Source organism: Astatotilapia calliptera, chromosome 9, assembly GCF_900246225.1.
Source record: "Astatotilapia calliptera chromosome 9, fAstCal1.2, whole genome shotgun sequence".
NCBI classification, from domain to species: Eukaryota; Metazoa; Chordata; class Actinopteri; order Cichliformes; family Cichlidae; genus Astatotilapia; species Astatotilapia calliptera.
The window spans coordinates 7,876,453-7,890,405 of record NC_039310.1 but is presented as its reverse complement, the minus strand read 5'-3'; the positions used below and the strand labels follow the sequence as shown (position 1 = coordinate 7,890,405).

Genomic DNA, 13,953 nt, shown 5'->3' with positions numbered 1-13,953 from the left:
AAAAAAGAGCAAATAGCTGCAATGCTCCTCAGATGCCTTATCTCACCTTACCTTAAGTATTGATCAGAAACCTGGCTCTCTAGTCTACACCCAATATTCACAGGCTGCCTTTCTTCTGAAACACGAGGAAAAGGCCTTGAGTCTCTGGGGTAAAAAGGACATTAAAGAAACTGATGGACATTATGGACAATGCTGGGCATCCTCTGCACACGGCCATAAACAACCAGAAGAGTCTGTTCAGTGACAGGTTGCTTCTCCCCAAGACAAGAACTAACAGACTTAAAAACTCCTTTGTCCCACACGCCATCAGACTGTTTAACTCCTCCCTGGAGGGGAGAGGGAGGGGAAACAGGAGGACAAAGGAGGGGGGAACAACTAAGCTGTAGTGCCTCTGCACCTCACTGTACAATACCTTGTGCAATACTTTTTGTAAATAGTCAACAGTGCAATAGACTCAATACTTGAAATGTGCAATTCACTTGTATTTTTATTTTTTATTCCTATTTATTCTATTTATCCCCTTTGTATATTTTATTTATATTTGTCTCTGTATTTATATATGTGTGTGTGTGTGTGTGTGTGTGTGTGTGTGTGTGTGTGTGTGTGTGTGTATATATATATATATAACAGTTCTGTAACTGTAACTTTGGTCGTTGCTGTGCTTTCTTTGGAAGTCGAATTTCCCAGAGGAACCCACCCGAGGGATTAATAAAGTTCTATCTTATCTTATCTCTTATCTTATCTAATTGGTGCAATTGAATGAAATTATAGGAATCATAATCATGGCAACAGCAGAGACATGCTCACACAGGAGACAGGTGCTATTAAGCTAGTATAGTGCCATTACATTGATCATGTGGACACTTTTGCTGTGATCTTGCCTGTAGTATTTTGGGCTGTCATTCAGGACTGTCTGCTTGGTGTGCAATTCAGCTGATCAATAGTTCCAGGTAGTCCCATTCTTGGATTGTTTCAGTAAGCCATGCAGCTCTGTGATGCTGTCAGCGTTAGCTTCACACGTGCATGAACACATCATGGCCAAAAAGCTGTATCTGCAGTCAGCAGGTGGTGAACATAAAGCACTCTGCTTGACTCCATGCTCAAAGTAGATGAGTTCTTCACTCTACTTTTTGCTTTTTTTTCATGCTATCCTTCCATCCATGCCCGTGTTTTGCCCTCTAAAGGTGAAGGGATAGAGATCTACCAAGTAAAGTAGCCGTCTCATTTACACAAAAAAGTAGGAAAGAAAGAAGGAAAGAGGAAATATGCAAGAAGGAAATATGGAGCCAAGTAAAATCTCCTGCATGTGCATACTGTGACAGCGACAGTCAGGGTTTTGCCACAAAGGTCGTTAGCATCACACCCAGCTTTTGCCTTTCCGTTCTGTCTAATTGAAAAGTGCCACCGGGTGTGGGATCCACACGCTGGGGTGAAAATTAAGGCTCGTGCACAAATGCTTTCTGTGCATGTGGCTTTTTGACCCAAACTGAGTGCATGCCTAGCAGCGAGGGACAGGTAGTGGAGTTAGACTGGAGGTGGGAACCAGGCGAGCAGAGTCCTGCTGTTGTCACACAGGAAAGAAGGTGTTTGCAGGATGTAATGTGTGCGATGCAGGCAAGGGTGTAAAATCCTGCAGGCACATTGACCCAAATTAAAAAAACAAACAAAAAAAGGTACTTGTAGAAGTTTATTTTACCCTTTAGTGATTAAAAATCCTATAAAAAAGTCATCCTTTCTTTATGCTCACCTGTCAGAAGAATAGCGAGCTCTTTTTAAAATCAGTGTGTGTATATAGTGTTACCCTGAAATTTGACCCTTTTCTCTGCTTTGCTGTGCTTATTCTTTTGAAGTGGCGTGAGCGTAAGTTTAGCAGCAATCTTTTTAATGTATTCTGTAAAAAATAAAATAAATAAATAAAAGGCAGCAGTATTTGCAAGATGCACTTTCAAGATGTTTTTCCAAAGAAAGTTTTGCGTGACATATCACCTTTAAGTTATGAAAAAACATGAGCGTGGTAATTGGCGACAATTATGGGGGTGAAGGAAGTTTTACTTTTAGAAACACTTGTGCATATCAGCAGTGTTGTATTTAAAGTATAATTTGTGTGATATTGTGGGAAAGGGAGACTCTAATCATAAAAAGTACCACACAGTAACTCTAATTTGTGTATAAAGTACAAACTAATGTTATAAACCAACCTGTTACAATGAATCAAGTGAAAGTACTTTTTTTTTCTTTAACATACTGTTTCTGGATATTGAGCTACTCTGGCTGCTGTTTGTGTGGAAAAAATATTGATGTGATTTTGATGCTGTTCCCTGAAATGCCATCTGCAGGCTAAATAAAAGCCTTGGATGTGAGTGCTGTTCTTCATTCAACACCATCGATGGCTTGACCTCTAGAAAAGAAAAACCTTTTAGTTGCTTCGTGGTAATACGTCGCAGAGTGGTGGTCAGACGATGTATTGAAGACAGTCTTTGCCGTAGCAATGACTTCCATAAATTGATGTTTTAGCATTAAGCTGTCATCACCTTAGTTTTCCAAGCATACGTGTATAATAGACACACATTTGCCAGTATGTGGTTATAGGGACCTTCAGCCAGGATTCTAAATATATAAGAAATTGACTGGATGTTAAAGGTTCTGTTCTTGTGTCCATGGGAAGCATTGATCATCTCCACGTGTCTCTATAAGTCTCACACTTTAGTAGCTGCTCTTCATATACCAGACGTCTTGATGCCATGTTTCCCTACAAGGAAGAGATTGTCATAAAGCCAATCTACTAAATGCGCTGATCAATAGCATTAATGAAGGAATCCCTTGTGGAACACTGCTGAAAAACGGCACCGATGTCCCTTGGTGTACATAAAGGCTTTCGGCTTCTGCTGGTATGTACTTAGGGTGATTACCCGCTGCTATCCGTGTATGGGTCTGATAGCTGTGACAGCATGGATCAACTAATGACCTCTCCTCCATCCACATCAATAGGCCAAAGTTTCACAGAAGGAGGAAAAGGAGGAGGGAGAACATAGAGGAAAAGAAAGTGTGAGAGTGCGTGATGGGACAGAGATGGAGGAAATCGAGCAGGAGAGGGAAGATGGAGTGAGGCTATTAGTGTGACCTTTCACCTCACAGCTCAATGTTTCAACAGGTAATGCTTGGTCAGAGGGCAGAAAGAAGAGAAGAGCGATACTCTGATCTATTTGGATGGATGCAGCCAGGTGGCCTCTGGAGCCAGAGAGCTCATCCGTCTTCGTCCGCACGCTCTGTTAGAGGGAGCAAGAACATCTTTGCTTCAGTATTGTGGCATCGGTATCAACTCATAGGAATTTCAGAAACATGTGCAGAGAGATTGGCGTGGCTTTAGCAATGTAAAAGTGAATATGCAAACTGTTTAATTACCTTTCACCTTGGAGGTTATGTTTTTGGTAGCGTGTGCATGCATCTCAACTTTCTGTCTGTAAACAAGATAGCTCGGCAGGGGTGTAGAGTGGGGTCATGTTTAATAATGCTTTAAATTTTGGCTTACGTCCACCAAGGCCTGCAAGGTCAGCTTAATTATTTATTGGTCAAAAATTGACAAAAATCCTTAAAACTATGATTTTTGCAAGTGTGGTGTATATTGTAAACATGCAGAAGGTAGTGTATAAAGACTTAAAAAGTGATAATAATGTTATATAGAGCTGTTTACTGCTAATGTTTGTTTTGACAACATACAGGGAATGATACATCAGGATTTTAAATGTCACATTACTTCGGACCTCTGACATTTTCTTCAAGGTTAAATAAGGTCAAACTTTCATAAAATGTATTTTATCTTTAAAACTTGGTTAAAATTCTGCTGACTTAGTTTGTATTACTAACATTTAGTAAATGATACTGGATACTGACCACATCTGACATCTGACCTCTGACCTAACCTTTACGTTTCTCTGCCTTTCTTTCCGGTTGACCCCAAAATGTGTTATATCTTCATAAAAAGAATGACAATGAGCTGCCTAGTTCATTAGAAATCTACAGTCATAATAATAGACAATGAACTCAAGTTATTCATATCCAATTATTTCCAAATCAGTGGCTATTATCCATGACCCACTCCTACATAATGTTGCATAATAAAAGTAAACATCTGTCATGCTGCCCTTTTCTGATTTTACATTTAAAATTGAATTTATACAAAATACAACACCGTTCCCTTAAAAATTACCAGAATGTGAGCTGCCTTGGCTGAGGCAACACTGAAAAGTCATTTTCTAACATTACAATTAACAGCCAGGGTGATCATGTTGGACTTCAATAGGTGTCAGCGATCCTGTTAATCCTTCACAATGCACTATTATTGCTAGATGGCAAACCACACCAAACAAGCTGATTTATTTTTAGCAGAACAGAAGATGTAATGAGAGGGGTCCCAGGGTGTTGTCTTCTGTGAGCCTGCTTCTGTCAGTGTGACTCACATGAGGCTATCTTTAATCACAGTGTGAGAAAGGTCATGGTGACATCATCATATTGCCACAGGTCTCTTTCCTTAACCCCAAAGATGGTAAGCATCTATGTAACAATTACCTAATAGCCCCTTTGTAAAACATTAGCCTGCTGTGAACAATTACTCATTATCAGAGTAAAAATAGTCCCTTCACGACTCAGCATATGTATTTCTCAGATAAGTGAGTTGAAGTCCAGATAACTGCATGAAAAATTCCATAGTTTCTGTCGTTTTTTTTTTTTTTTATGTCATCACCTCAGGGTGCTTTATAATGTAAGGTAGAGACCATACAATAATGCAGAGAAAACCCCAACAATCAAACAACCGCCTGTGAGCAAGCACTTGGCGACAGTAGGAGGGAAAAACTCCTTTTTATCAGGAAGAAATGTCCAGTAGAACAAAATTTCAGAAGAGGGGCAGCCTTATGCTGCGACTGGTTGGGTGTGATGGGAGTAAAACGACGCTCAACAATTACAAAAGAAGGCCTTAAGAATATTCTTGCTCATTATTTCACCAGCACTTTGCATTAAGAATCACTTCTCCATAACAAACAGAAGTGACTTTCAAAATGCCTCCATCACTAGTTATTCCGAGTTCCAACACACATGACTGTTCACCGTGTCGATCTGGCTGGCTCGTCAGCTACTGTGAGGAGCTGATAAAAGACAATGGTGTTAAAGCAGTGAGTGAGCTGCTCCATCTGAGCCTCGCTGTTCCAAGTTGCTGAAAAGCGTCTGCCTCTATTCCCACTCCGCCCTTTGCTCAGCCAAGTTTTATGAACCACAGTGTGATTTAACTCGTATCAACATATTGTTCCCTGTGAGCCATTTTCTCTTTGTCTTCTCCAGCCAACCTTAGTCTCGTCTGTTTCATTGTCCCGGTTAGTCATGTTCAGAGTCAAGTATCATGAGTAGGCGGGCTGTGATTTCCCTCTATGCTGATTATGCTGACAGCTGCAGAAAAGCATTCGCTGCAGTTTCTAATTATATTTTCACCTTTGAAAGCATCGGCACGGCCCCGGTTTTTCCTGCGCACTCTTCATACAGTGCTGTAGTGCATGTGCACATAGGCATGGAAGTGGTAACTGTAACGACTTTTCTTCTGCAGTGGTGGTCACTTGTGTCAAGGGGTCCTGACTGGAAATATTTCATGAAGCTGGGAGAAAAGCCTGCAGACTTTCTAATTAAAGCAGTGTCCTCTAGCAAAGTGGACCGTGACACAAGTGTATGTAAGGTGATTATAGATGGTGTGTCGTCTTAAAGAGAGCATATTGTAAGTTTGAGCAAATGTTCTGTCCGTGTGTGGTGTAAGTGAACATGCACTAAAAGTTTTAAAGTTTTATTTTGGGTGGGTTTTTTTTGTTTTTTTTTAGAAAGACATAGTTAATACTCTGTGTCTGTTCAGGGTTGCTGCTGCAGTCAAAGTCTCTGTTGCTGATGCAACCGAGAAGCAATTCCATCTACTTACTAAGGGAATGTAAATGCAGGTATAAGAAAAGCCCCCGTGGAAACACAACCGCAGGGCATCTTTTACTGACACTGTCGCACTTTTGCTAAACTGACTGTAAAGCATGACATTTGAAATTTTGAAGGGAAAATGACTAAGTAGTGCTGTCATGACAGAAAAGGCTCAGAAAATAAGGTCAGATATATCCTTAGAATTCTACACGTATATTACTTATACAGATTTACAGAAGTAAAACCATATCTATTTATTCTCACTTTAATAGACTGTGCAGATTTTACTTACCTTCATTTCCCTTGATCCTAGACATTATTGAAAGAAACTATCATAATAACTTGAGAAATTACTTCAACCACTTTTATTAATAATCAAAATTCAACTATAAAATAACTGAATTTTCTTGGTCTGTCTACTGTGAGAATGATACATTTAGCTTAGCCTAATTGACTTCCTGGACTTATCACTGCCATTACTCCAATACTCCTGATTTACAGTACAGGGGGAATTCAATCACCTGCGGTTCTCTGTCAAGCTGTCTGAGTGAGAAATGGCCTTCATTTCACCTGTACAGTGTTGGTAGCCATCTTAACTGCTTTAGATTAGCAATCTAAAGACAAAAGGACTAGGCTCTCAGTAGAACCGGTTAACAGATGCAAAAGTATGGTCATGTGAAAAAGAAGGTTTCACATGACTTTGCAGTCACGGGTGTAGTTAGTAAAAAACTAAGTACCTCTATAAAAGCAGCCTTTGTAAGGAGCATTCAGTTTGCTGGTATGGTGCACTCAGATGTGTGTTAACACAATGCCACAATCTTCCCAGGACTGTACATCCATGTAAATCCCCCCCAAGGTTTGACTGTGACTCTGCAGGTCTCAGTTAGAATGTTAAATATTAAAGTTTAAGTTGGTAGATTAGAAAATGACTGAACAAGTATGGCTTGTTTGGAAGTGTTCCCCCTTATCTTTTAAGAACAGCAGCACGGCTGTTCAATTGCATCTGAATGAATCAAATAGTGGAGTTGTTTGTTATGTAGTGTTACAACACAGCACAGCGCAAACACTTCATACCACCTCTGAAGGACAGTGATGGAGGGGGTCATGATTTGGGATTGTCTTGGAGCTACAGGACCTGGCCGTCTTGCTGTCTTCAAGTTGACCGTGAGGTCCTCTGAGACAAATGTTGGGCCAGCTGTTGGCTAAAGTTTGGCTGAAAATAGTTCATGCAACAGAACAAACACAGCAGCAAATCTACATCAGAATAGCTAAAGACGAATCAAAGTTGCAACAGGCCAGAGTCCTGACCTGAAACTGACTGAGATGCTGTGGCCAGACCTTAAAAGAGCCCATTTAAGACTTCCCACAAACCCCAATGAAATGAAACAACACTTTTTTAAAGAGCACTCCATGATTCCTCCGCAACGACACAAGACACTGAAAGCTGTACAGAAAACAATTACTCCAAGTTAAAGCTGTTAAAGCTGCAGTTACCAAACCTGACAGTTTCTTTTAATGACCACTTGAGCCTTGCTACACAAGCAAGTCAATCCCCATAGACTTTCAAAGTAAAATGTCAGCCTTCACAGCAATATGGTGGTACTACAAAAACTCTTTGGCCTCCATAGATAATTTCCCAGTTATAAGAACTGTACGGCAGAAAAGTTTTTTGGTGTTGTTTTGTGCTTCACTGGTTTGGATTGGACAAATCTCCTCTGTCACACGTCAACATGGCAAATCACCTAAAAAACGCACCTTTCCACATTGACTTTCATTGGCGCTGTGAGTGCTGGATAAGCGCGCCTTTATTTCTGTCCTCTCCCACGCAGCTCTGTTTTGTTTCTTTGTTTTTTTTTCTTCCCTTTTTTTTAATCTCCAAGTACCGAAACTAAACTATACCGCTCGCTGCTGCATTGATTGGTGCTGAGATTTACTTCCACAATGTGCATTTATCATTCGTCGGGCCCCAGTGAAATTAAATGACTCTCAGATTCACGTTGGGATCCTGCCAGAGTAAATATTGTTGTCTGCTGCTAGTGATTACACACAATTGTTCCTAAGCTATTAAATTTGCAAAATACCTCTGTGATAATGGAAACAAAAGCAACGACCACAGGAAGTCCAGAATCTCTGAAAGACTTTGTCTAATGGCAAGCAGGTGTGTGGCTGAATTCACGTCTCATCACTTGTCTCGCGTTCGGATCGGCCACGAAGAAGTCGTGCGCAGATCGGCTTTCAGAATGAAGCTTCCGCCTCTTCATTGTAATGCCACTTCTCATGCTGTTGAACAACCCTTCTGTTGCCCTTGGCGCTGAGTGCCAGCACATTCCCCATTGACTTTGACTCCTGAGGAGCAGCAAAAGAGCGATTCAAAGAAGTCCTCAGCGGGGAGGGTCAGGCGGGACAGAATACAGATCAGGGAGAGGCCTTTTTCTGCTTGTATTTGTCCTTGGAGGAGAGTGAAGGAGAATAGCTAAAACTACCCGGGTCCAGAACTTTTGCCTGTGACATTAAGAGACTGGATAGACATTAGAGCACTTTGTGTTTGTCTTATGAGTCCTCATGGCCACTTAGACTTTCCATGAGTGAACTGTGCTATCATTTAGAAGATGTTTGTTATTTCCTTTCAGTACTGCTACTCCAGATAAGAGCAGAAATCCACTAGTTTTGCAAAATAACGTCCTCAGCATTATCTGTTTGCAGTGTCATGCTGTTAATTAGGAACGCAAGATAAAATTATATTTACACAAATATGTCTGCACATGGGGTGTGTGCGTTTAAAAAAAAAAAAGTTTAATAAATGGGTCTTGACACAGTTTTGTATTTTATAATTGAAATGAAGCTCAAATATACGCGGTCACACTCCATTTGCTAATCAGTCTCTCCTTGTCCTGGTTTTTCTCAGGTCGCTCCCAGCTCTCTCCGACTGTGAACATGCCACAGGACGACATAGTAATGATCGAAGACGACAGGCCACCCCTGCTCCCTTCCCACCTGTCTGACCAGTCGTCGTCCAGCTCCCATGATGACATGGGTTTTGTGGGAGAAAACCCAGTTCCCTGGATTCATGAGCTGCCCGGACAGAATGAATGGTAAGCTGCAGGTTGTTCTCACTTTGTGGGAGAGTCGGCTGAATTATTTATGGCTTGATGGACTTCAGACGGCCCCCTTTGTGGGAGAGAGTAGGACAGAGTTTATATGATGTGTAGGCTGGCTAGTTTGTTAGCACAGCCAAAGTCTCCACCGCTGAGGTGGGAGATTATGTTTACCCAGAACTGGTCCAGGAAAGAAGAGCATCACAGTTTTTGGATTGAAGATTTTGCAGAATGTCATACCAGTTAATTATGATTATTTATTTATTTTTTGACCGAATGTGCATGCATTTTCAGCAACTATTTCCCACATTTATTAGATATTGTAATGGTTTTTCCTTGGTAGAAATTGGTAAACGGGACAGTCTTACTGCCGTAACGAACCAGGAAATAAAGTTTTCATATCGTACACCAAGTTCACTGTAGGACAGTAATGACATTCTGCTTTAGGGCTCTGCTTGGAATCCTAAAATATGAGTCTGGGTATAGGTGTGTGTGTGTGTGTGTGTCTGTGTGTGTGTGTGTGTCTGTGTGTGTGTCTGTGTGTGTGTGTCTGTGTGTGTGTCTGTGTGTGTGTCTGTGTGTGTGCCTGTGTGAGAGAGAGACTGTAATGGAATCAGCAGCAGTAGTCACACAGCAACACTCTTGGGGACCCATATTCTTCTTCCAGCACTCCAACCCTCACCACCTGTGGGATTTTGGCACCCCACTCAGTCTGCAGCCCGACTGGTGCCACCCTCCTGACATATTTCGGCATGTAAATGAGACTTGGATTCTTCAACATTTTCAGAACAACAAGCTCTTAAAGAGTTTAGCTAGATAAGAAGAGGAACCAGTAGACACAAAGGAAAGAAAAGGGGTGAGGGTGTAGAAAAAGGAAAGGCATTTCAACCCTTATATCTGCTTTAAAATAGCCAGTAGTTACTCTAAAATTTCCTGACATTTCCTGAATTGATTGCATTGTTCAGTTACCGGAAATGTATTTCCAAGACATCCAATCATCTTGTAATTCTTGTCGGAATGACAGAGACAAAAGAAATCAGCAACTGCATTTCCACTCACCACTCATTGTTTCTAATTCTTGCATTCTTTCTTTGTTGTTGCTGGTGGGTTTGTTTTTTTTTTTTGTGATGATTGGCTGTTTGAGGCCACATGGATGGATGCAGCAAGTGGCTTGAAGATGATGTTTTTGGCTGCCACAGATAGAGATGCTCTGTCTGTTTCTCTCCTTTTTATTATTATTATTTTTATATCGTTTTCCCTGGAGACTCTCTACCCTCTCACTCTTCTTTTTCTCTCTCTCTGTCTCATTCATTATAAATGACTGGATTTGCTCAGCATGCCTGTTGTGCACGTGATGTCAGAGGTTTGTCATAGTGGATTAGGTCCACAGCGCATGGCTGAAATGCACTCAGGTTTCCTCACACGCTCCCCGTCTATAAACTCACACAAATGCACAACTGCACGCACATATGCACACGCACATGCATGATGTAAGCCCATAAGGCAGCAGTGCGCTATATAGCACTGCCTAGGGTTATTCTGAATAATTCATGTCTCTCTCTCACACACACACAAACACACATCATGCACACATTTTTTTTTATGCAAATGCTTACAGCTGCTTAAACGCATCAAGTGTGTATCATCATTCTGACTGACTTACACCCTTTCTCATTTCCCTTTTCAAGTGCCCCCAATATCCCACCAAACACACACGCACACACTTATACACAGAGTTAACAGGCGTATTGAGCCAGCAGGGGATGTGGGTCAGCCAGACTCCAATGTACCGGAACTGTTACTTTTTAATTAAGCTCTGCACCAGTGCTGCCAGGGGTCTATATGCACTGAATATGTATTATAACTGTGAAAGTCTCACCTTTGGCTTCCAGTATTATTCAGCCTTCCATCGTCTTGGGAGATGCCTTGCCAAGGCCATACACCTACAGTGAATGCACAAAGTGCAAAAAAGGCTGGTTGGCTGATAAAATCATTGTAATTCATGACCTTTCTGTTATTGGTCTTCACTTTTTTCACTTACTGGAATTGAACAAATTCACATTTGGTGTTTTCTGCTATTTAATTCCCTTTATTCATTTGTTGTTGTTGTTTTTAATCACTTTCACTCTATGTGACTCTGTTCACACACACTAATACATACCAGCTGCTTTGTGACATTCATTCAAGCTTAGTTTGTCTATCAGTCGTTTCTGTTGCTGATTTCAGCCTCTAGGATTTTATAAAAGTACATTCTCAGCTTTCAGTTCAATTCCATTCAGCTCAGTTCAATTCAGTTGTATACATGTTGTCTACATAGCACCCCGACAATCAGACGGCCCCCTTATAAACAAGCATTTGGCGACCATGGGAAGGCAGAACTCCGGCGTAACCAGAGGCAGGGCTGTGGCCCTCAAGATAAATGGTTGGTCATTAAGGAAGATACCCCATCTCATATATATTGTGATGAAATATTAGAACAACCTGTTATTTATTTTATTCTTAAAATCACTTGGTACTATTTCCCCATGGTGCATGTTTTGAGTATGTGTGCTTGTCTTTGTTCATATTTTACCGAGTGAAAACGTAAGCCTGTGTTTCCCTCCCTTCATACTTAGTGCTCCCTCAGCGTTTCATCACTTTTACAGGCCTGAAATGAACATAAAATGAGTTGTAAATATTACAACTCTGCGTTTGTAGATCTTAAAATGGTAATGCACAAAGAGCCAAGCTTTTATGTGTTGTTGCTATATTACAGACCGTTTTATTGCTATGGTTGTTACTACTGGCAGTGACGTGTTGCGCTTAGTCAAACTAGATTGGGACTTGAAGTCAGTCACTAGATAAAGTCTGCCCTAAAGTCTAGATAATCTACTGTAAAAGTTCCTTAGAGATGCACTTGACTGAAGCTGCAGCCAGCTGTAGAAATCGGTGTTTGCATTGCTTAAGTCCAAGATGTCAGTGAGCAGGGTTAAAGAGTGTGTGAGCATGATTCAAAGAGTTGATGGAAGCCAGCACGTCTGTCAGGTTCCACTGGGTAAACAAGTGGTTGTAAATTATTACTTTGAATATCTGTGGTCCTGACCTGAAGCAATAACTCCCTAAGCTGTGCCTCCTCCTTCCTTCATTGGTTTGAATCCAAAGCCAAACAGGAAAGGCCATGTCCAAATGATTTACAGCACAACAGATACAAAGAGAGGTTTGATATTACAGCTTTGCACAATAATTTGGATCAGTGCAAAGATGAAAGGTTTTTTTTCTTCCAAACATGGAACAGTGTCAGAGAAATTGAAAAAAAGAAAGTGTATTTTAACGTCAGGCTCTTTTAAAGATGCAAATGAATGTTTCTAGTTTCCACCTGGTTTTCATCCCACAAGTTGACAACGTGCAGTTGCAGGGTGTGTCTGTAAAAAACGGTCCACTTCTAGTTGTTTTTAAGGGCGCCTTTATACTCCAAATAATGAGCTTGTTGTTGTATAATCTCAAGAACTCTGAAATAAGACATCCAAATTTGCAAAAAATCACATTTTAAGATGTTTACTTTCAGTCAGTTTCAAAACTAACTGCTTTCTAAAGTGTCCCTGAAAGGTCAAAGGTCACTGCAGCAAAGCCCCAGAAAATAGAAGAAATGCTGCAAAAGCTCACAAAAAAAACCCAAAGGTGAAAAACCTTCCAGAGAGACAATAATGTGACGGAACAGCTAACAGTAGGGGACAAGCTAACAGCTAAACGGCTAATAGCAACATGTATCTACAGTATTACATGACCCATGTGATTAAAACACACATTGCCTGCATCTTTTTCTCCCTCACAGCACAGAAGAATCCTCTGCTTCTTTTAAGTCTTAGTGCAATCCTTCGCATGTTTTGGTTTCTATCTCTTCGGAAGCTGTTCCCTAAAAACACTTCCATTGTGGGGTTTTTTTGCAAGATTTTTTTTTTTACTTCCTTTGTGTTTCATTCAGTTTCTGTTGTGTTTTATGTGCTTTTGCAGTGTTTTTCTTTGTTGCTGGTGTTTTCTTATGTTGCATTGTATTTGACCTCTTAGGGCCACCGTAGCTTAGAGACAATCACAAAGTTTTACTTTTACCTTTGATTCTGTCTGCTCAGCACCATGGGCTACATCTGTGTAAATCTGTATGAATACTGCTCCTTCACAGTAATCCTTCCCTTCGGTCCTTCGTGAAATCCTCACTGAGGATGCATTCAGCTGCGTCCTTCAGAAGCAAAAGTACCAGTTCTTAAAAGTACTCACATGTTCATATTGCAGTGTAGCATGGGAAGAAATCAAAATAAAAGACTGTGCTTGGGAGAAGACAAGTGCTCAAATCATCTTCTTGAAGATGAGTCTCTGTGAGAGAATGCAAATTTCTCTCCTCCTAACAATAAAAGCTTCCTGTTTCCACAGTGATTTGGTTTTTAGTTATTTAGCTCCTCATTAACCCACCTCTATTTCTCACACTAAATGTAACTGACTCTAATAATAAATCAAAGTTTAATAAAGTATTCATGACAAGTATTCAACTTGTCAAGAAATGAAATGTAACAGGTGGCAAAAGTAATGCTTGTAACAGCTTATCAACACCTTTGCCTTTAATTACAAGATATTATAGTATATACTGCATTTTATGTTTAAAATTTAACTTTTCCCCATAAAGGCCGTTGTGTGTTAAATGCCCAACTTTGAAAGATAACCATTTTTACACGGTAGTGCAGTGTTTTGGTCTCTGTGGCTAGTTCCACTTGGATACCCTGTAACTGTTCTGCTACTTTAAACTGTTGAACTGTAACCCTTGACAGTGTTTACAGTTTAAGAGCTGTTATAATATTATAATTGCCTGGGAAAAATATGACCAACTGTTTGTCATAGTTTGTCCAAGAAGTTCATTCAGCAGTTTTTACCACTCAACCTCAAAGGC

The 13,953-nt window shown here is 40.6% G+C and overlaps 1 protein-coding gene across 1 annotated transcript in view; it reads left to right on the top strand.

Annotated features, from left to right (window-relative positions):
* LOC113028738 (partitioning defective 3 homolog) overlaps positions 1-13,953 on the top strand; it is a 341,162-nt gene that overhangs the window by 202,550 nt on the left and 124,659 nt on the right. The window contains exon 16 of the mRNA XM_026179154.1: positions 8,849-9,035. Coding sequence (XP_026034939.1) covers positions 8,849-9,035 — 187 coding nt within the window. The remainder of the gene's footprint in view (positions 1-8,848; positions 9,036-13,953) is intronic.